The sequence below is a fragment of the Rhinopithecus bieti genome, unplaced genomic scaffold (genome assembly GCF_001698545.2).
Source record: "Rhinopithecus bieti isolate Rb0 unplaced genomic scaffold, ASM169854v2 scaffold_1403, whole genome shotgun sequence".
Taxonomy (NCBI): domain Eukaryota; kingdom Metazoa; phylum Chordata; class Mammalia; order Primates; family Cercopithecidae; genus Rhinopithecus; species Rhinopithecus bieti.
This window is the reverse complement of record NW_016803444.1, coordinates 1,085,369-1,109,497: the sequence shown is the minus strand read 5'-3', so window position 1 is coordinate 1,109,497 and position 24,129 is coordinate 1,085,369. Positions and strand designations below refer to the sequence as shown.

Below are 24,129 nucleotides of genomic sequence, written 5' to 3'. Positions count from 1 at the left end.
TAGTAAATCAATTATGTAAGTAATGTAATTAATAAAGCCAATAATTCCAGTAACCATTATATTAACAGTATTAATTTAATATTTTCATTGAATTAGTTATATATTCTAGCCCAACAAATTAACAAAAACTGAGCAGCTTTGATATTCAAGGTAGCATTATTTAAAATAATAATAAATTATAATTATAAATTATTAAATGTCATGATTTATAAGTATATATAGCATATTCATATAATTTGTCACTACATCAATTCTATGAAATCTATCCAGAAAAAATATTGCAGAAAAGGAAAATCTATGTACAGAAAAAATGACCTACATTTTTTCAAGATTTCATCCTGTTTCCTTCTTCTCTCCCTACCTTCTCTTATTTATACTTCCACCTTCTTCATTATGGTTTCTGCTGATTAAATCTACCAAAACAGCAGTCACTGCAATTGCCAATGCCATCTATTTTTCCATTGCAGTGGGCAGTTTCAAACCACACCCTTCATGCATCCAGTGACTACTCTTCTAAGCATGTTTATTTTCTTAAATACGCTTCATCACCTTTCTCTCTCATTGTCCATAGTCTCATATGGCCATTCCACCTGTTTTCTTTGTGGCTCTTCTCTCCCCTTCCTTTAAGGGGTGAAGGTTCTCAGAACCAAATTTAAGTACTTTTCTCCCTTTACACTCTCTCCCCACACGATCACTTCCATTTGTGGGCTTTCAGTTACCACATATGAACCTCCCCCAGTTGCATTTCTTGTAAATTGCAAATTCACATAACAAACTGACAGTGCACATTTGCACATAGATTTCTACCAGTCAACTTATAGAGGATATCTCTGCATTAGTTTCTATTGCCTTACATGCCTTAGTCTACTTTCTGCTGAGAGAAATTCATTGATCTTTCTTTTTGTTATAGTATTTAACATAACTGATATTAAGTACAATTACTATTTGTAGGGATTTTCCCTACAAAATCAAAGACATCAGAAAGCAAAAACTGTATTTGTTATGTTCTCCTAGATATCTTGAGGCACCATACAACCTGGCTTAGACAGAGTCTATTTTTACTTATAACTTGAATATAATAATGGCGAGTAAATGAATTGTGCCACCTATACTTTTATCAGGTTGCAAAATCAGGCTTAGGGTTTCATTTAAAGAATAAACAAATAAGAGAAATTTTCTATAGTAAACATTTATTAAACAAGGTAAAATATATTAAGTAAATATAAAAACCATATTTCTGTTACATAATTCACAATATAAAGGTGCACATGCTATGTGAGCAAGAATAATTTAAGTTGTATAAATAGTTAAATAAACAGATACATCTGCATGGTCATCTGTAAGTCTTTAGTACCTGTATAGCTGAACAGGATGTTGATTAACACTCACGAAAACATTTGAAATATTTGATTCAATTCATCTTGTGTTATAACATAAATGAGTCTTTTCTTCCTCTTTAATCTTTCTTGCAAGTTTCTTGATGAAGAGAAGGATCTCATGGTGTCTGCTCTGACAACCTCCCAGGCAGAAGGGCTGTATTCCTTCTCTGTCACATGGAGAGCGACTCTTTGGAAGTATTTCCTCACAGTCAGGATGGAGTCCTCATTCATCAGGGGACTCTCTCCTACTTCCACCTCCTGCATCACACAGGTTTCCAGATCATTCAGCTGCTGGTAAAGTTCTGTGTAGAATTTGTCTAGGAGGGTCTCATCCCAAGCAGCAGATGAGTCCTTTGTGCTGAAGAGATTGAAGATCTGCTGGATCATCTCATGGAGGACAGAGATGGCTGGAGCCTTTTAGAACTGGTTGCCATCAAACTCCTCCTGAAGAAATTCAAAGTCATGTCTGTCGTTCAGACAGGAGAAAGGAGAGATTCTCCTCATTTGTGCCAGGAGGACTATAGTCCTCCTGTTATCCAGGCTGTGGGTCTGAGGCAGATCACAGACCAGAGAGCAGCTTGACTTGCAGCTGAGCATCACCAGGGCCATCAGTAAAGAAAAGGGCAAGGCCATCACAGATGTTGCAGATGCTGTTGGGCTTGTTGACATGGGTGACTGCACCTTGGCCTCTAGGTTCTCTGAAGACCTTGCTTTGTGCATAACCTTAAATAGGGAATATATTAGTTTCCATTTTCTGAATTCCTCTCTCTTACTTTTTACTCCTGTTTTTGCTTTCCTTTATGCACTGTCTATGTGGGCTTAGACTAGTGTTTCTCAGCCATTTTTTTTTTTTTCACTATTGCCTTCCCTTTCCTTACCTCCAGAGCCTTGATGAACAGAAGGATCTCATGATGTCTGCTCTGACAACCTCCCAGGCACAAGGGCTAGATCATTTTACCTAATTGATTCGCTCATGATAATAACACATGTATATTGTATATGTATTTATATGTTGCATTTATATCTGCATTTTATACATTTGAAAAAGTAGAAAATATGGTTTTAATTTAATGTAGAATTATGAATAACTAAATAAAAAACTTTAAGCTAAAAGTTGAATTTTAAAGCTACTGACATTTAACTTGAATCCTTAAAATTTAATTTTCTAAGTAACCTTTAGTATAATTTATTTACTGATATAAGTATTATTGAATAATTTATATATACAAAGTTGCAGTCTATAAAATATATAATAACAATATAACACTTTAAATTATTTCAAAACTGCTAAAATTATTTATAATGAAATAATTTTCTCAATATTTATTTGTAGTATATGTAACTTTTAATTCTACTTCATACAGAAAATAATTTAAAACTTGACTGGCTGCTAGATATTCATCTAGGTATAATCAAATTTTTTTCAGCCCTTGACTTAAGTATTGATGTATTGAATAACTTCAGTAGAATTAAATAATTTTATTCTCAAAGTCTATCACACATTCAGAAGCACTGAGGATCAAACATAACCTACATCAGTAAGATAGCCAATAGCAGCCCATATGCCAATGGAGAACACATCTCGTGGTATAACTTTGGGATTGAGCAAATAATGGAGAGAAAGTCCACTAATGGCAGCCATCTATTCCACATAGGTTGGTAGCTCTGGTCTTGCATTCATTTTGTGTATCTTCCCTGAACTCAATGTCAATGCTGTTCATGAGATACACAAGAAAACCCAAATGAAAGAAAATAAGTAATAAAGAGTCATGATTTGCTAGAGGTAAGCTTTGAAGTATTGTAAGCCATTGTAATATATATGACTTTTTCACAACCCCAGGAATTAATTTTTGCAGCTTTGGGAGCAATTTCATCCCTAATGACAGTACACAATCAAGAAAACTTCAATTGGTTAAAAAAAATTTATTGACATTAAAGTCTCAAATTTCCATTGAGACATTCCAATCCTAACTGAGTTTAAAAACATCTCATCTTTCTTCTAAATATCAATAATGGTATGTAAGTAGTATAAATGGACAGTACAGTTGTTCTATATAACATGTAAGACACCATATATCTTTCTCATTTCCTTTTTTATAGGAATCAAAGTTGTTGCTTTTTGCATCCCAATTAATGGGGACAAAAAGAAAACAAACATATAAGTTAATATGATGAAAATGTAAGAATGGCAACAATATCCCACTGGAGAAAAAAATGACAAAATGTAACTTAGCTACATTCAGCCCAGGCAAGATGGACATTAAGGGATGGGAAGGAGCAGAAGCAAAATTATAAAAAGGATGTAGATCAAAGGTAGCATATGGAAATGGGCTTGAAGAGAAGTAATCATTACTGTTCCAGTGGGTGTTTTGGTGAATTCAGCCTTAACTGACAGTTGTGGTAGACACACCACACACAAGACGTTGTACACAAAAAAGGCAAATTTGTGAAAGCACAATATTCTCTCTGAAGAATGGACAAGTGTAATTGCATCAAGTTCTCCCCTGGTGTCAATGATCTTCATGTGATACACAAGAAAATCCAATGAAAGAACATAAGTACTAAGAGATAAGGTTTTGTTAGAGGGGAGCTTTGAAGGGTCATAAGCCATTGTAATATCTACTATTTGTTTGCACCCCTAATAATTAATTTTTGCACCAGTAGATAAACTCAGAAGATCAACATTTTTCTTGTCATAGCTTTAATATTAATAAGAAGAAAGGGAATAGATGATATCAAAGGAAACTTCCCTAAACTTAATAAAGATACTAAAATAACATTAATAAAAGAATAGTAAGTAGCTAAATTGTTTAGTGCTTCTTATCAATCAGATATTGTTCTTAGCACTGACAAAATCTACCCTAATTTTATCTAATGAGGAATACCCTCATTTTTCATATTTATTGAATATTTACTATGTACCCAGCCCTATTTAGTCGCTAGAGGTATCAGTAACGAAAGTAGATAGTGATAGGTTGCACTATTTTCCCCATTTACAAAAGAAAAACCCAGAAGCACAGGGAGCTATTGAGTTGTGAAGCCACAGCTGGAATCCAGAAAATTAGACTCTCAATCCTCAGCTCTTACATGCTTTCTGGAATATTTCTGGCCATAAATGCTAAAGCTGATTTCTAGACTCTGATCAATATTTTCTAAGTCCAGTCCCGCCTAAAGCATGGCATTGTCCTTCTTTTCATCTCCTTTTCCTCTCCTTCATTTGCTTATGCCTGGAATGCTGCATTATGATTAAGAAAGGCCTCAATTTACTTACATATGTTATATACTAGTTTTGTCTTCTTGAGACTGTATCTTCATAAACTTAAATGTACTTGTAAAACTCTGTTCACCCTAGTAATATATTAATAAGTAGCTCCTTGAAAAGCTCAGCATATGTCTACCCTTTTGTTCAAATATCCATAAGGCTTTTGATTTCTGTTTGGCACAAGCCTAAGTAAGACTAAGTCATGACAAGGCTAGAGACATGAGCTAAGTAAGAATGAAACCAATAAGCTAAGTCTCAGAGCTCAGGGAGACCACATCTAGAAGGGCTCACTAGAGGGACTAAAGGAGAAAACGGCAGCGCTTCTGGAGAAATGAGGAGAGTCCAGTGCATTAGAGTAGGAGGACTGAGATGTGAAAAGGCTCTGAGTCACTTGACTTGCCAGCTGTTTGATACCTTTTATGTTGTAGGCCAGCAGAGTTTACTGCTGTGTTAATTTTACCTACTTGCTTTGAGAAACAGAGCTGATATGATGGGCAATACCTGGATAGAACTAAAGAAAAAGGGTTGGAAAAAAAGTGTTTGCACAGGTGGGAAGTAATTTGGCAAAAATGAGCATAGAATTGGAGCAAAGTTTGACTTCAGCCTTTCATTTTTTGGTGTGTCTTAGACATGATAGTTACCTATCCTTATCCTGTAATTATTTCTATGTTCTCATCATACACAGAAAATATGAATGACCTTGTTATCACCATCCATTTTACATGTGATAGTAGCGTCCATTTCAGTTTGATTTCCAAAATATGGAATGTAGTATTCAGAATGCCATTTCAGGTAGATAAACCAAGATTTTGCAATTTGAGTCCTTGGCCACATTTTTTGCCTGGAAATGTTTTCATTCTTTATACATGACTATATTCTCTTTTGCTTTTTCAATTTAGTATTGTGGTTTTCCATGGCTGAAAATCAAGACAGTCCCATTTCCAATCCTCCTCCCTCCAGAAATATATGTATGTATATATATGCTTATATACACTTAAATTTTATGTAAGTTTATATACTTATATTAAACATATATTACATTTTTAGATTATGTATTTTGTATTTAATATGTGCAAATATAATTATGTATACTTAAGTATATACAGCTTTAAGTATTATATACACTTTGACAATATCATATAATTTAATATATGCTTATTAAATTATACTTAACATATTAAAATATATTAAATTTGTATATTATTAAATACAAAAGTATACATAATTTAAGCATATGTTTTTAAATATACATAAAAAATATATAGGCCTGGTGTGGTGGCTCAAGTCTATAATGCCAGCACTTTAGATGACCAAGGCAGGAGGATTGCTTGCAGCCAGGATTTACCAGCTTGGTCAACAGGAGACACCATCTCTACCAAAAAATAAAACATTAGCCAGGTGTGGTAGTTCACACCTGTAGTCTCAGCTATTTGGGAGGCCAAGGTGGTAGGATCACTTGGGCCCAGGAGTTTGAGGATGTAGTGAGGTATGACAGCACCACTGCACTCCAGCCTGAACAAAAGAGTGAGACTTTGCCTCAAAAAAAAAAGAATATATATTTATATATCTTATATATGTTTTGTACATTTAAAATCCATATGTAAATATAATGTATAAAATATGTAAACATTTGTATATTTTAATATATATACGTCAATATGTACTTTATATGGAATTATAACATATATACTGATTACAATATTTACTTATTTATATATATTTAAATATGTATAAATATGTAAGTGTATATTCTGTATATATCTATAGGTAACTATATAATACTATATTCAATTAGTTTCAAATTACCTTTTTCTTTTAGGGTTGAATTAAAGAGTTGTAAAGACTGGGAAAATGGTTTACAAAATATTTTTTACTTGTGCCTAAAAATAATCATCAATGGTGATTTGAAACTATCTGAATCTGAGAAAAGGGATTATTTTATTTATTTATACTATTCACAGAGCAGCCGTTTTCTGTCACAACTTGCTGAGACACTGGTTCCCAGGAACAAGCTTCACAGGGGCTGTACAATTTTTCTTCTGTGCAAGGCACTACTCTGACAATGGGAACCTGGGCTCTACTCCTTCAGTTTTACAGTCCCCTTTCCTAGAGTTTCCATATGAGGGACATCAACGTGTTAGAGCTCAGGAATGTCAGGGGAGCTGCAATCAAAGCTTCTCTTGTCTGGATTTGGTGAAATGTGGACTATACACAGGATTATGCTATTTATTACATTGAAATTAAAGGTAACTATCATTTACCATGTTCAGATTTTCAGCCAGTAATTTGCAAACTTTATTTAATCTTTTCAATTTCCTATGTGACAACTATTAAAACTGTCTCAATTTTGCAGAAGAGGAAACGAAAACCTGATGTTGTTTAAGCTCCCAGGAGCCACAGATTTTGTCAGAAAGTGGCAGTTTCTGCTGCCTCCCAATTTGCCTCTTTATTAGCTTTTAGTTCTTCCTCTTGGCTGCACTGAGCATGCTAGTGTTTAATTAATCACAATCATGTCTTAAATGCCATTTTTGAATCCATGGAGGGTAGTTATCATCCTGTTTTACTTATCTCTTAATCCAAATTGCCAAGCCTATTGTCTGTCACATATATGCAGTAAAGACATTTTTAGTGACAGAATAAAAACAACTGGAAGACTTAACCCTGGGTTTTCAAGTTTTATGCCACCGTTATCTACAGATTATGAGCTGTGGCTCTTGTAAAGAAAGGTGGAAGAAAATAAATCTAGTGTATTAGTTCATTAAAAGTGAAATGCAGAGAAGTGAGGAAACATGTATTTCAGTGCAGTTTAAGAAGTAAAAATGTCCAAGATGAAACCTCTAAGCACCATTATTAGAATTTTAAAAGAGACACAGATTGAGACTCAGATAGGTTTTTATTTCAACATTGAGTCTCATTTGGATGGGTATATCCTATTAGATTGAGAGTTCTGCCATTTTCTGAGTGTGTTTAATTTCCATTGTCATAATACAAAAGAAGTGTTGAGGTCATGACATTATCTGAGACCCGTAAATAGAAGAGAAGGTGAACAAAGTGGAAATAAAGTTGAGATAAGTACAAAAACTGAAAATCCTAATCTGGTTATGTAAGAATCTCACAAGAAAGTGCTGAGACAGGCGGGTAAAGACTCAAATGACCTAGCCAGCTGCATCCCACCAATGACCCTGCCAAACTCTTCCCTAGTGACACTGAGGATGATATTCTGCAGTTCTCTCTGCACCCTTAGTTGTGGCCTAGCCCAGAGCCATGGGCTGCCATAAATAGGTGACCTTCAAAGTTCTGCACCAAACTGGGAGAATCTTTCTTTTCTTCCTGTCTGAAGAACAAGAATGTTTTTAATTTTCTCCTGGAGCAGCTGAATGGCACCAAATTCCAAAAGGCTCAGGCCACCAATGTTCTTCATGAGATGATCCAGCAGATGATCCAGCAAATCTCCAACGTTTTCAGCACAAAGAACTGAAATTCTTCACTGGGCTTGATCAGTAGCTAGAATTTCTGGAGACCTGTTTGGGTATAGGAAATCAAAGAGACCTTGAGCAGGAGAATTCCAGCCTGGCTGTGAAGAAGTATTCACAAGGAATCAGTCTCTATGTGAGAAAGAAAGGACACATCTGTTGTGCCTGGGACACTGTCAGACTGCAAATTAAGAAAGGAAAATCAATAAACGCCTTTTCTGTGTTAATAGGCTCATCGGAAATCCCAGGAGGTTGGAAAGGAAACTTATATTTAGACCCAGTATCCGTCAATTGGGTCTCATCTACTGATTATGTGGCTTCAAGCTTGTAAATATTCTTTCAATTAGAAGACTTTCTGCTTCATTTTTCAACGTATTGAGTCATTTTTGTAAGACTGTGTTTCAACAATAAGAAGAAATTGTACTTTTTTGTTGTTTGTTTTTGACAGAGTCTCACTCTGTCACCCAGGCTGGAGTGCAGTGGCAGAATGTCGGCTCACTGCAACCTCCGCCTCCTGAGTTCAAGTGATTCTCATGCCTCAGCTTTCCAAGTAGCTGGGATTACAGGCATGCACCACCATGCCCAGCTAATTTTTGTATTTTTAGTAGAGATGGGTTTTTGCCATGTTGGCCAGGCTGGTCTCAAATTCCTGACCTCAAGTTATCCACTCACCTTAGCTTCCCAAATGTTGGGGTTGCAGGCATGAGCCACTGCACCTGGCAAAATTGTACTTTTGAATAGGGAGAAATTACATTTTTAGCTCGTAATAATTAAAATGTTTCCAACGATAATTGCTGTATTTTCAAAATTTATTGTTTATAAATATGGTCAGCTTTGCCTTCTGGTTTCTTTTGTTTGATGGGGATGGAGAGGGTACTTAAATCTTTACAGTAAAAGTCCGGTCTTACTCAAACCCTCAAAGAGACACAAAGTGCCCTTAAATCTTTAATCTGCTTTCAAATCCAAAAGGAACATTAATTCCATTTATTCATAAATCGTTTTAAATATCTCTGCTCCAGGCAATTTACTTGTCATTGTGAATATATTGGTAAGTTAAATAAAGACTTTACTTTCTTTAGTGGCGCACTCTTCCTGAGAAGACAGTTCTAAACAATAAGTAGGTAGGTAGGAATCCTAGGGCCATGAAGGAGATGAACAATTCACTATAATAGATTATACCAGCTGAAGTGAATTCAGTTTTACTTATGCTTTCTTAGAGAAGTCATATCTGATGACTGTTGATTCAGTTTCAGCGGTTGCATGAACTAGAAACTAAAGTGAAATATAGAATCATCCACCTTGAAACTTCAAATAAGTAGCAAATACCTTTTATTTGCTGGCTCTGTGGATGGTGCCAGTTACAATGAAAAAAAGTAGACACATTCTCTGCTTTCAGGGAATGACAGAGTTTCCAGTCTGGTGGGATGTGGGCAAGTGAGCATTTAATTAAAGTAATGCTAATGACTGTGACAGGGCAAGTACCAGATTCTGGAAGCATGTGGGACTTGTTTCTGTCAGGGAAAGTATCCAGGAGAAGTAACTGCTAAGCTGGCATCTCAAGGACCTGTGGGAGTTAACCAAGTAAATGTGGGATGTTCAAAGGGTCAGAAACAGGGAACAGCAGATGTGAATGTGTAGTGGCCAGAGGGCACATGCAGGAGCAAACAGTGAAGAAGGTTTAGAAATATATAGAGGTAGAAGGGAGGGAGGGAGAAAGCAGAAGTTAGAATAGGAAGAGGTGTTGCACTGTAAAAGGCTTTGCAAGCAATTATGGGAGTATGATTCACAGAAATGATAATTAGAAATATCGAGATGTTTTAAGCAATGAATTGATGTCAACAAATACATATTAGAAAACTCTTACAGCTGCCCTTTGAAAACTGGGTTGGGGTTTGCTTGCACATACTGGTGAGAAAGGTGGGAAGTGGACCCACTAGGGCATAGTTATTGTACCCAATGAGATAGGTAACAGGTTTGGAAGGTATTTATTAGGTTGTAGTAAAGAGTAAAGCTGAATGTAAGACTGATGACTAAACAGAGGTGTTAAGATGCTTGCTGAATTTTTGGGATGCCATAGAAACAAGCTATAGACTAAGCCTCCAGACAAAATATCAAAATTAAACCAGAGAACTGTCCAGATGTAAAAACCCACTGTTGATGATGCTGCTCTAGTAAGAACTAGACAGAACTTCCATTCTCTGATGCCATTTCTTTTCCTAAAACCTGAACCTTCCACCATAGAAAGTCAACAACTCAGCCAACAAACACAGAAACACCATGCAGAGCCTATATCTTCTTGTGGACACTTTAGGATCAAAAGCTCATGCAGGTGCTCCAGATTGGCAAGTCTTTCTTGGTGCCCATGTCCTATCTACAAGGGAGGCTTGAAATGTACATTATCTTGCCTGCATTGGTGATTTGGTTTTCCATTGATACATAATTAATTAATAAAAAACTCAGTGGTTTAAAACAACACACATTTATTACCTAACAGTTTTTGTGAATCAATAATTCAAGAGCAGCTTCGGTGGGCTAGAATCTCTCATGAGTTGCAGTCAAGATGCCAGCTGGGGCTGCAGTTGTCTGAAGGCTCTATTTGGGCTGGCAGATCTGTTTCTAACATGGGTCACTCACATGGCCACTGATAGGGAGTCTCAGCTCTTCATCACAGTCACGTGGGCCTCTCCATCGAGCTATGTGGTATGTGCTCACAACATGGCAGCTGGCCTGTACTGGAGGAAGTGATAAGAGATAAACATGGAGGAAGTGCACAATTTTTTATGACCTAGTCTATAATTTAAACACCATTGTTTCATTGTATTCATTAGATGGGAATCACTACATCCAACACATAAGTCAAAAGGAGGAAAGAAAAGAATATGAGAAAATTTGTGAATATATTTTAAAACAACCACAACTAGAATTCATAATGTGAGAGTATCCCTTAATGTAGAAAGAGTGTTTTACAGATAATGAGTAGGCATGGTTATGATAGTGATGAAACTACAGATAGCAAAAGGAAAGTGACATTGGATTTGGGGGCTGAGTTTCAATGGATCTCCTTGGTCTCAGAGAGGCATTCCCAAATTGTAGTCATGAACCTGTTGTAAGTGGCTAGACTATCTACTAGGTAAGTGGTAATGGTGAATGGGAAGTGTCGATACTGCAGCCCAAGAAGTGAACAAAATAGACATACCAACGGAATCCATAATTTATTCCCCTTGCAGGATAAAGTACAGCTAGTCCAGGGCATGGGAGGGATTATTAATGTAGAGTCAGCCTTGAAAATTAGAAAACTGTTTTTCTGGCTGGGGGCGACAGCTCACGCCTGTAATCACAACACTGTGGGAGGCCCAGGCGGGTGGATCATCTGAGGTCAGTAGTTTGAGACCAGCCTGGCTAACATGGTGAAACTCCGTCTCTACTAAAAATACAAAAATTAGCCAGGGGTGGTGGCAGGCGCCTGTAATGCCAGCTACTCCGGAGGCTGAGGCAGGAGAATCGCTTGAACCTGGGAGGTGGAGACTGCAGTGAGCCGAGATCGTGCCACTATACTCCAGACTGGGTGACAAGAGTGAAACTCCATCTCAAAAAACAAACAGCAACAACAACAACAAAAACAACAACAAAAGCAAAACAAAAACTTTTTCCTTAATCTTTAACTGATGCCTTCAAGTATATGTATATGCATATATGAAAGGTTTTGTGAAATCTGTGATTTTCTTATCTGGAGAAGGATGGAGAGAGTAATAAATAATTGAAGTAAACACTGCTTAGTATGTAGAAATGAAGTATGAAGAAATAAACATTACACTGACTTAAATTAGGTTTTTATATTGAGTATGTTTTGGTTCATGATTTAACATGAATTAGAAATAAGTTTTAATGGATCACTAATTCCTGGCTAGAAGAATTTTTTGACTCTAAGTGATAAAGTATACTCCTTAAGTAAGACAAAGCTGTTTGAATCAGTAGAAGTTAGACCTGCCTCCCATCCCCACCACACACAAACATGTACTCTGTTGACTGGCACTTGGGTGAAATGAGCAAAGAATGATAAAGTTCCATTATAAGAGATTGTAAGGCTGTATTGTAATAGCCTTTTTGAAGATGGACCAGTAAAGAGCTAGACATACTCTTTGGACTTACAATTGGAGAAGGTGCTCTAGACAACGAAACTTCTGAAGTTTAGGTTACTTGGTTGCTGTCAACAGCTTTATACACATCTTGAGCTAAGATTGCATGAAATTGAATCTTGCTCCTTCAGTTCTATGTAGAAAAGATATGTGCACTCTTGATATCCTTCAGGAGGCACTATTAAGAGGTCACCTGTTATACACATCCATCTTGAGGGAAAAATGCTTGGTGTATAAGAATATTTTGTTCTGAGACAATAACATGGAGAATGAGGAAATAGGTAGTTGATGCCATTCTTACTGTTCACATAGTCAAGAAATAGGCTTTCTTTGAGCCCATGGATGGCACTAAGAAAAATTTGGATCAGCTGGTCCAAAAGCTATTTTACATTAAACACATGTATATGCTTATGTATATTTGTCTCTGGCTGGCCGGGTGAAAATTATGTGGCTATGGCAGTCATGATTTGATCCTCATACCCACACAAGCAAACCAATATAAAAATTTCTTAAATATTATGAGGCTGTCATATTTACTTATAACTGGATATAATACATAATACATCCTTTCTGCTGTTGAAAAGATTTATTCTACACATGTCTTTGTGACGAGGCTATCTGCTAAAACTAAAATAAAATGGTATGGGGAATCCACTCAAAGGAAAAACCAAGTAGTGGGTATGAATGCTTAGAATCCAGATGAAATGTTGTAGATTTTTTAATTCAATATATATGAATTTATAAATAAAATAAAGGTCATAGCTATTTAAATCTGTATTTTTAAGTAATATAAAAAAAATTCTTCTCTTTGATCTACCATGCACCAAAAAATTACCAAAGGTTTTAATATTCACTTATGTAATTTATATAAGCTGCCAACTTTGAACTTTCACATGTGCTATAAAAATTTCTGGGTTTTGTTATTACTGTTGTTTTGATAAAGGAGATATATTTTCTGTAATCTAGCTAAACAAAGACTTTTAATTTCAACCAGTAGATGGCAAAATAACATTAGCCCCTGGAAAGCAGCCGCTCTGAGACTGTTACAGAGGAACTACCTATTCTGTGTACTAGTGCATCTGGCTCAGGTACACAATTCAACAGTTCTGTTATGTGTTCAGTCATCCTTAATGGATATCTAAGTCTTTTATTCTAATCATCATCCAGTCATTTAAATATATGCTCAACAATTGAATACTAGAGGATGTAGATAAAGTATCAAAATTAAGGTGGGAAGAATCTTTAAAAATCCATTTAAAAACATTTTAATGGAAGGTCTAGTGTGGTGATATTAGGAAGCAAATAGTATAATGCTGCGATGACTATTTCTGGCTTATTTTCTGTCACTTATTAATTCTAGAAATATGCTTACTGTCCAAAAAGCATGAAACTTGAAAGATCATTTTACTGCTTTTGCCAAATTGCATTCTAAACTGTATACCAATTGACAATGCACTCATCGATATATAAGAGTGCTTTCTAACCCAAGTTGAAAACAATTAAAAAAGACTCTTCTTCAGTATTTGACGTGAGAAAAATTAAATTGTCATCTCAACAAATTTTACTAAATAAATGAAGAAATGGGTAATGATACACTGTTCACATAGCCAAGAAATAGCCTTTCCTTCAGCCCATGGATGGTACTAAGAAAAATTTGGATCAGCTGGTACAGAAATCATTTTGTAATGAAGATATACAACCCTAATTTTTTTAAGACTCCTAATTAATGAGGAACTTCATGAACAAGATCAAGGATATTTCCCTGTAACAAAGGAATTCTAAAACTAGAATTACCCCTATTAAAACTACACATAACACACAATTCCTTGGTCACTACTATAATTTTGCTGGAAGTATGAACCATGCTTTAATGTTTCATATTAAACAAATAATATGAAATTGCCTTTTGTAATATGCAGATAATGGTTACTTCAGGTGAAAATATGAGAATTGACCCAAAAAACTGAAGAATCAATAAGAGTCGGTAGACAGAAAACCATTATGCTAAAACCACATATTTCTTACTTCTACGAAGAGTTCAGAATATAACATAACAAAATTCCATTCAAAGCAGAAATACAAACACACACACACACGTATATTTCAAAGACTCCACTTGAAAAAAGATCATTGGAAGTGAAGAAAAATACTCTAAATTGATAAACATTTTATATGATTTTTTTAAAAGCATAAAATTCAGCAATTCTACTGAACTGCTGATACTCAAAAGTAGTTATGGAAAATTGGATAATTTAAAAAAATACATTAGATTTTATGCCAAAAGTTTGGTAGAAAGTTGTATCAATAATAACAACATAAAATACTGGGATAATTATACCACCTAATGATAAAAAAAAATTCAAGAAAGCATTAAAAAATGACAAAAAAAAAAACTAATTTGGCTATGTTACAAAGGAAAAAAACTGGTTTTTTGGCTCACAGAAAACAAGTGGGCAAATCCTTTCTGTAAATAAGAGAATAAAGATTAATCTTAATATAGCCAGGTGCAGTGGCTCACGCCTGTAATTCTAGCCCTTTGGGAGGCCGAAATAGGAGGATCACTGGAGGCTAGGAGTTCCAGACCAGCCAGGTCAACATTGTGAGACTCCAGCTCAAAAAAAAAAAAAAAAAAAAGAATGATTAATCTTAATATAAAAAGGAAATTTTATTAATTTTAAGGAAAAACTCATTCTCATTTTAACTAGAAAGAAAAGCTACTTGAACAGGAGACAAGCAGTAGATGCCACCCTAACATGTCAAGAACTAGTAATCACAAAGCTATAGAGCTATAGGATCAAGAACAAGTAATACCACATCAGTACTATGTAATCACCACCACCACTACACACACACACCAAATTAAAAAAACAAAAATATCACCAAAAGGTCAACATACAAAAGAGATGAACATATTTGATCACATTAAATTGAATTAAAAAGTATAGAGTATAAAAAAGTATTTATAGCAAAGAGGACAATTAAAGCAAAAGATAGGAGCAAATGATTTATGTATGAAAAATACACATGTTCGCCATCCTGGCTAACACGGTGAAACCCCGTCTCTACTAAAAATACAAAAAACTAGCCGGGCGAGGTGGCGGGCACCTGTAGTCCCAGCTACTCCGGAGGCTGAGGCAGGAGAATGGCGTAAACCCGGGAGGCGGAGCTTGCAGTGAGCTGAGATCCGGCCACTGCACTCCAGCTCCGGCGACAGAGCAAGACTCCGTCTCAAAAAAAAAAAAAAAAAAAGAAAAGAAAAATACACATGCTCAATAAACAAGAAATTGTAAGTAGTAATTAAAGATATGTAAATCCAAACAGTAAAATAACTAGAACTGCAAAGATTTCCTTTGAAATAGTTACTGGACACAGTTCCGCTAACAATGCATATTGGTATAATCCTGGAAATACATTTTAAGACCCTAAAAAAGTTAACACTATATGATTCAGATTTTACTTAACATTTATCATCGGGTAGTAGATATGGGCAAAGTTTTATGTAAGAATATTACATCTTGATTATGGTGAAAATTTATGGTAGACATTTAAATATCTACACATAAGGAAATGGAATAATTTGGCATGTTCATGGAATGAAATTAGTATAGACACTGAACACTTTCAAATAGTCTGGAAATCATTAAGATGAAGCAAAAGCCAAAAATTATAAAATCCCAACTTTGTTAGTAACAACTATCATTCACTGACTGCTTCTGTGCATATCTTATGCTAACCGCTTTATATTATTTCCTTACAAATCTGATATAATTATTATTGACCACACCCAACCTGATAGATGTATGACAAAGCTGAAGTTTTAGAGAGTTAAACTTACCCCACGATGCTTCAGCAATTGTTTATAATCAGTTGAGCTGGGGATGGCACATTGATTTTTTCTCTTTATGGTATATTTATGTAGTTTAAAAATGTCCTGTAGGAGTTTACTGCCTTTATAGTGAGAACAAAATAACTTTTGATTACAAAAATCTGAACATGAGTGAAATGTGTTTGCTTTGCAGGCCAACTACATAAATATTACTGTTGGCAAGTGGGAAGGAAATTTAAATCTGGATTTATCTGAGTAAAATGGAATCTGTTTTCTAAATACATGTGCATTTGATAATTAGAAAAAAAAAACCTTACAATTTTTTAATATACACAGCTTTTAAAAAATAAGATAACGTCATAATAGGAGTCTGTCTTTGGAAGGTGGATTTGTTTTCATTATCCAGCTTTTAGCCTAAGGTCTGGCATATTTGAAAAATATTTGACAAATGCATGCACATATGTATGTATATATATAGTATACTCAGTATTAATAGAAACTGTCTTCAGCATGTGGAATCACTGATAATTACTTGTTTGCTTTTATTTTCCTGTACTTTCTATAATAGACACACCAAAAAAGCTAGCAAATGTTAATTTTTGAATACTTACCAGAAAAACTAAAACAAGAAATGTTAACAGAGTGCTTTATGTGCTTTTAGTTTTTATCCTCTAAATATTTTTTCAGTCTGAACTTTCTTTAAAAAATTACCAGCTTATGAAAATAAATCTTTCTATTTAATCATTTCAACCACCTAAAATTTCTCTCTATAACGAACTCCAGGTTTAATGAGTAGTACAAGTTGAATATCCCTTATCTGAAATGCTTGGGACTAGAAGTGTTTTGGATTTTGGAATATTTGCATGTACATGATGTATCCTGGGGGAGGGACCCAAGTCTAAACAATATTACTTAAAACTTCAGTTATATTTCACATATGTTTTATACACATAGTCTGAAGGTAATTATATATAATAGGCTTAATAATGTTGTGCATGAAGCAAAAAAGTCTTCACTGTGTTTTGAGTATAAACTGTCACATGAGGTCTGGTGTGGAATTTTCTATTTGTGGCATCCTGTTGGCCCTCAAAAAGTTTTAAATTTTGGAGCATTTTGGATTTTTGGATTAGGGCTACTCAACCTGTATTAGCATAGCATTAGTCAGCTACCTGCATGATACCAAGAGAACTGTCAACTGCAGAATATGGGAAAGTAAACGAATGAGAGGCAGGGTGTGTGAAGCTGGATGTGGGGGATATAGATAGAGCAGTTTACCTGGTAAAGCAATACTTATTTCAATAGGAAGCACCAGGGTCAGACATAAGACGTAATAAAAAGTACCTTTTTTCAATAAAAGGAACAGCTTGTACAAAATAGAAGCAGGGTAGTACCACCTTGGTAGGTCAGAATAAGCACTGAAATACTACATAAAAAATAAACCATATCAAATTTATCCCCTAACTCCATCTCTACTAAAAATACAAAATTAGCCGGGCGTGGTGGTACATGCCTGTAATCCCAGCTACTCGGGAGGCTGAGGCAGGAGAACCGCCTGAACATAGGAGGCAGAGGTTTCAGTGAGCACAGATCGTGCCACTGCACTCCAAACTGGACAACAGAGTGAGACCCTGTCTCAAAAAAAAAAAAAAAGAAAAGAAAAAAACAAATTTGATCTCAAAAATTAACAGCGTTGCCATTGTAAAACTACAATAGATTGAGGGAAGAAATAAATGCAAGCAAATGCAAGTTAAATTACATTTATTATATAAAGAGATCCTATAACTTGATACGAAAAACAAAGCAACTCCAACAGGTAACAGAAGGGCAAAAGGACAGGAACATTTGATCAAAGAAACACAGCTATCCATAATACACAAATATTCAACCTCATTAATAATCAAGAAAGGATTAGGATGCACTTCTTGCTTATTCAATAAAGTTAATAATTTCTAATTTCTATATTTTTCAAATGTACTCAAATGTGCTATTTTTAGTAATAAAAAACTGAGTCATTAAAAAAATATAAAATAGGAACATTTCTGCCAGTGCAGAAATCACAAAAAGCATTAAAATGAATCAACACTTGTATGGACAGTAAGGTTCAGACCCCTAGAAGCCAATTCATTTTGCCTTGGTTCCTGAGTTTTATTATGGGATTGTCAACAAAGTTGTTCCTGATTTACACTCTGACAATCTTCCAGGTATAGGGGTGTTTGTGTGTGTGTACATACACATATGTATACATAAAATTTTTTTCTTCAGGTAGACAATTATTCCAGACAAGTACCTCTTCAGAATCATTACAGGGAATTCCTGTAACTCCATTTGCTGATAAAATCCCATTAAAACTACCATGTGGTTCTCAACCAGTAGGGATACCCTTGGTATTGAAGAGGCTGAAGGTTGCTATTAGTACTGCTCGTAAGACCATAGTGTTCCAGAGGCTCTGTAGCTGGCTTCTTAGGGAATCTGAAGTTGGTCCTGTCCTTGAGACATGGCCAAAAGCACATTTTTCCTCACTTGATGCAGAAGAAAATGTATCTCCTGCTTGCTCAGATCATAGCCTTGAGGCAGCTCACACAGCTCAGGATGCACATGGACTGGAACAGCACCAGGGCAATCACCCCAAATCGCAAAATAATCATGTTAGGATGACTAAGTTGGGAGGCTGAACTTAAAACCCTATAGCTTTGTTCAGAATATTTTTTCTTTGCTTTTTTCATTAAGTTTTACTGACCAAAAAAGGTGGAAAAAAGAACCTAAATTTTCTGCACAAAAACAATTCTCTGAAACCTGAACTTTACCAATCTGTGTAAAAGTACTCTACAGAAACTATACAAGCAGAAAAAAGTAATGTAAGCTTCATATGAAGTAATGGTTTAGTCACATGACAAATTTGGTTGTTGATTTAGTATGCTGTAGCCCTCATCTATCTAAATTCAGTATGACTATATAAACATTTATTATCTGGTATTGAATTCCCATTTGAATAGAAATGGCTGCTTTGTGGAAGAAAAAAACTTCAATTTAAAAATTTCAGCATCGTTTAAGTGCCAATCAATTTTTAAATTATGTGTGTGTATACATATGTATGTATGTGCGTAGGCATGTATGTTTGTATTGTGTATTTTTTTTCTCCTTTCTCCCTCTCTTGCTCACTCTAGAGAGAGATACCAAATACTGGTTTGGTGCTATACTGTTTTTTCCTAATATTTTTATTATTTCTGTCTGCGTAAGAAACTTCAAATATTCTGAATGCAACCACACAATCGAGTAAGTTGACAGACATATCAAAAACTATGAAAAGAGGGAGGTAACTAATATTAATACTTAGCAACCATTCATTAATTTTAGGTTACAGTGACCTCCCTCTGACATTTTGGAGTCAAAGATGAAAACTCGACTTTGAAGCATAATGGACATAATCACACATTTACCACAGTCATCTACAATTTTATATAACATCACAAAAGACATCTAAACATTTTCTACATCTTTTTTTTCTCATTTGTTAAAACAGCTAGCTAGTTAAATACATCTTCAGAATGCATTTGTTAGCCACTTGATAAACATACTAAAAGCCAAACAAGACGATTAACATCAGTTACCTTTATATCTAATAACTGTACCAATCACTGTAAGAAGATACAACTGAAGGAGAAGTGTTAGATCACCCATGATGTACTGCAAAGGTGTTACACCTTAGACCTAAGAATGATCTGAAGGTGCTGAAAGAGGTGATTCTCTAGAAGGTGACCCAGGGTTTTCTTCAGGTGGAAAAACTGTGAGTGTACAAGCTCGAATGCCACCAAGTGACTCGGGAAGATCAAAAACTTTATGCCACTCATCTTTTTCTGGGTCATATTTCTGGACAATTTCTACCATACAACGATTATTCCAAGAATATCCACCAACAACGTAGATTTTATTTTCAAAGACGGCAACTCCAACATCACTTTGGCCTCTTAACATGGCGGCAATTGGGGTCCACTGGTCAAGGGTTGGTGAATAGTATTCACAGCTTAGAACATCATCATAATCACTTGTTCCTCTGAAGTGATTGCCGCCAATGACATAGAGCTTATCTCCAACCGTACACATGCAATGCAGACCTCTGACTGTAGTCATTGGAGCCTTTTGCATCCACTTATCTGTATCTGGGTCAAAACACATAAGCTCATTTTGGAAAGTGTCATGGGTAATTCCTCCTGAAATATACATTAAGCCTCCATATACTGTTCCAGCATGGCCATAGTGGGGTTCACTCATTTTTGCAACATAGCTCCACTCATTCATTCTTGGGTTGTAACATTCTACTGTGGCCAGTTCACCAGCTGCACTGCGCCCACCAACTGCATACAAATGTCCTTTGAGGGCACTCAAGTGAAAGAATGTACGCTTTTCATTTAATGATGCAACCTGCATCCATTTATTATACCGAGGATCAAATCTGAAAACTGTATCAACAGCAGTTTTTCCTTTTGTATCATAATTACTTTGACCACCAACTACATAAAGAAAGTTTCCAATGACAGCAATACCATGCTGGTAACGGGGAGCATCCATCGGGGCTAAAGATCTCCATTCTTGTGCCCTTTCATCATACATCCGTAATTCTTTACTGACAACCAGCTGCTGCCTCAGAACTCCTCCTAATGTAACCAAGTGAGTGGAGTCAGATCGAATGGCAGTTCTATCTGACTGCATCACTGGCTGCATATATGGCATCATTTGGTAATTGCTTGCTTCCAAAAGCAAATTCACGCAGGTATTGTCTGTTCTCATGAAATCTACTGTCTGCACGTAATTGATGAGATCCTGTGGTGTCATCAGTGGAAATCGAATATTCTTCATTAATTTCGCAGCATAATCCATCCGAGGGTCTTCCAACCTTAGCCAGCGACAGGCTGCCTTAAAGAGTTCGAGTTCGGTACAGTGCTTAAGACTATTACTGGAAAGCACAAAGGCAAGCCGTTCAAAAGGGAGTTTTAGAAACTCCCCAGTACTCAATAAGGCAGGAAAGTTCTTCAGGATGAAATTATTAACATATTTATCCACTTCTATAAGATTGTAGGTGTTAGCAATTCGTCCAACCTCAACACAGTTATCTAAAGAGACTCCTGATATAAGAAATACTTTACAGAAATCCAAAACGGGTAGTATTTGTAAAAAGCTAGCAGCTTCAAGTGTGTCCTGAAGATTGTCCATATTAAGAGAAAGTTTTGCAGTATAAATAAAATCAATGATTTTCTTCAGACCAACCTTGTTCACCCCATGAAGCTTAATGCACATCAGATCTTGTTCTTTCATTCCACCTGTGAACATAGCTTTGAAATAATCACTAGCAGACGCCATCATGGCTCTGTGAACAGGGAAGATTTCATCTCCATCACCTGGTACCAGAGTCACATCACAAAGCAATCCTTCTATTCTAAGCTGATCAAAGCCTTGCAGCACCACCGAACTGTGTGTATTGCTGGTAAAAAAGCGTGTGGTTCCTGCCTTACAAGGCTGCAAATGGGCAGAGACGCCCATTTCGCCGTTACCAAGGGACACTTTCATGTGAAAGCTTTCCTCTTGCACAGAGATGCAAGCCGGATAAAGAAGTTATAACCGGAATGTTTTACAGGCAACGAGGTGTCCACAAAGAACAGAAATCTCGTTTCCTTATCAAGGGAAGGCAGCCACTGCGGCACCCCTCAGGCCACGCCAGTCAGTCATCCACTGAAAATCGCCCTGTAGCAGGACCACAAAGGGCTGTGGACCTCAAATCTGATTATTAGACAGATGATTCATCACCTGAAGGCGGTTAAATGACCCGGTTCACCTCGTCCGGCCTGCGCTGCCGCTCCTTCAGCAGTTCCGCTTCGGGCAACAAAGAAGCGCCGCCACGTACTGTGGCTCCACGGCCCGCTCGGCGGCGGGTCCGGGCACCTCAGCAACGGCCCGCTGCGCCCTCCGCTGTACCTAGAGTGTCGCAGCGGCCACCGACCTGTCTTTGAGCGAGGACCTGGAACACAGGCCTGGGACTGGGCTTGGGCCTAGAATACCGGCCTAGCCCCAACGCCGAGCCGCTCCTTCCGGAAAAGCGTACTCCCAGGATCCCGCGGGGTGGGAGCGGCCGTAGCGGCTACTGCGGCTGCGCGGCCTCCAGAGCTCGTCAGTGGGCGGGCGTGTGGGGTGGGGAAGGGGAGGAAGTGTGCGGTAGGCGGGGAGGGCGGGGGTTGAGGAAGAGGAACTGTCTCGGGTGGGCGCCAGCCCGGCCCCCTAGATCTGCCTTGTATGTGGGACCAAATAGGACAGAATGTGTGCACGTATGTTATGCTGCACGTTTGATGTAAGTTTTTCACATATCTGAGCTCTTACGTTCCCCAGATGCATAAATTTTTTAAAACTTTGCACTTCCTAGCTTCTGTTTATTTGAATAACAATGAAACGCGGCTTTTGTATAAATTGAGAGGAAACCGGGATGCTTAATTTTTTTTTTCCTCTACAAAGCAATAATTGTTATCCCACATTATGTAATAGATACCTTAGTTACAATTTTGGTTCGTGTTTTCAAATTTGTTATAATTTCAAAGGCAAAATATTTGTCTCTACTAGATTGTTACTTTATTATGTAAATGATATAGTCTAAATTTTGGCTTGAAATGCCTTTGTTTTACACAATTTTAAAATGGCTACATAATTTTCAATAACATTTCCTTTGCCCATTGTTTGTTCCTGAATATGTACCTTCTTATCCTCCATTGTTTTATAGAATCTGTAGTAAATTTACAGAATCTGGTAGCAAAATTTTAGCCCTGTTATGGATAATATTTAGTAAAATGCTGATCCAAGACAGTATTTCCAAAATATTCTCATGAGCAATGTTTGTGCCTTTCCCTTCTGCTGACTTTTCCCTTTATGTGTATTTTATTAACTTGCATTTCTTTAATTAGTGGTAAATTTAAATTTTGACATACAAATAAATATATATACTTTGACACAATTTCTTCCATTTTCCAAATTTTGAAGTTTATGTCTTTTAAGTCCTTCTAGTTCTTTATGCGTGTGCAAAGAAAGAATAGTCATGTTTTTATTACACTCTCCTCATTTTTATGTAAAAGATAGCATACCATGTACACTGTTCTGCATTTTTCTTTTTTCACTTCAAGATCTTCCTGAATTACTATAGAGAGCTTATTTATATTTTTAAGCAATTCTCTTGTTGCCCTCAGAGTTGTTATAAGTTATTTAACCAGTGCCCGATTGATGGACAGTTCTTCTGTTTTGAATGTTTTCTGTTGTTTCCGATGGACCCAGAAGGCTTAACCATCAGATTGTCAACCTAGTCAAACACAAGAGGTGGTTGGAAGAAACTGGCCTGGGAAAATTATTCACTGAAAGTTTATCAGCATTGGAAGCCTGGAGCCCTACTTGTCATGAGCTTAGGGTGGAAGGGCTCTCTTGGGGCATGACAATCCATAAGGCTGTGAAGAGCACTCCAAGGAATCAGTCCTCTATCTGGAAAAGAAAGAATAGAGCCTCTGACTGGGAAGTGGAGCAAGAAGTCATGAGATCTTCTCTTTTCATCCAACTTGCCAAGTAAAGATTAAGAGCTTAGGAACAGATTTGTCTTAATTGAAAGATTACTGTATCAGACACCTTCATTGTATTCCCATGTTAAGTTATTTTAAAAGACTATCTTTTCGCCTGCATAATGAAAGATTGAATCAAATTGTCACAATACTTGTTGGTAAGTCAGCACGCTATATGATAAAGCATACAGTTCAGGGGCATTAGCTCACCATGGATGATATATATTTACTAGTACTAATTATTGAGTCTACACATTTATTGTATCAGTATTTGCTTGATGAAAATTTCACCTTAACACGTCTAAATTACATTAAAAAGGTGCAGTTATAAGTTTGTTTGTTTGTTTGTTTGTTTTGATGGAAGTCCTCGCTCTGTCACCCAGCTGGAGTTACAGTCGGGCCACTGGCCACGCAAACCCCGCTGCCCAGGTTCCAAGCAGTTTCTCCATCTTAGCCTCCTGAGTAACTGGAAC

The 24,129-nt window shown here is 36.4% G+C and overlaps 2 protein-coding genes across 5 annotated transcripts; both read right to left on the bottom strand.

Moving 5' to 3' along the window:
• Positions 1 to 1,245: 1,245 nt before the first annotated feature.
• On the bottom strand, positions 1,246 to 2,396 carry LOC108537115 (interferon alpha-6-like). Its single transcript, XM_017884264.1, is given in 1 exon segment — positions 1,246 to 2,396. A coding segment is annotated over 1 exon segment (714 nt). The 5' UTR covers positions 2,100 to 2,396; the 3' UTR covers positions 1,246 to 1,385.
• Positions 2,397 to 6,465: 4,069 nt separating this feature from the next.
• KLHL9 (kelch like family member 9) lies at positions 6,466 to 22,212 on the bottom strand. Of its 4 annotated transcripts, none has more exons than XM_017884236.1 (3): positions 19,685 to 22,212; positions 10,602 to 10,846; positions 6,466 to 8,162 (listed from the first exon to the last, which is right to left on the bottom strand). In XM_017884236.1, the coding sequence occupies exon 1, from the start codon at positions 21,636 to 21,638 to the stop codon at positions 19,785 to 19,787; it is 1,854 nt and encodes a 617-aa protein (XP_017739725.1). In that variant the 5' UTR covers positions 21,639 to 22,212; the 3' UTR covers positions 6,466 to 8,162; positions 10,602 to 10,846; positions 19,685 to 19,784. The 4 variants fall into 4 exon arrangements, with proteins under 4 accessions (XP_017739725.1, XP_017739734.1, XP_017739744.1 ...); XM_017884245.1 differs by having other exon boundaries at positions 10,602 to 10,841; XM_017884255.1 differs by having other exon boundaries at positions 6,468 to 8,162; positions 10,749 to 10,846.
• Between the last annotated feature and the right edge of the window lie 1,917 nt (positions 22,213 to 24,129).

Coding starts and splice junctions, on each gene's coding strand:
- KLHL9 (XM_017884236.1), bottom strand. CDS start 21,638: ATGAAAGTGTCCCTTGGTAACGGCGAAATGGGCGTCTCTGCCCATTTG.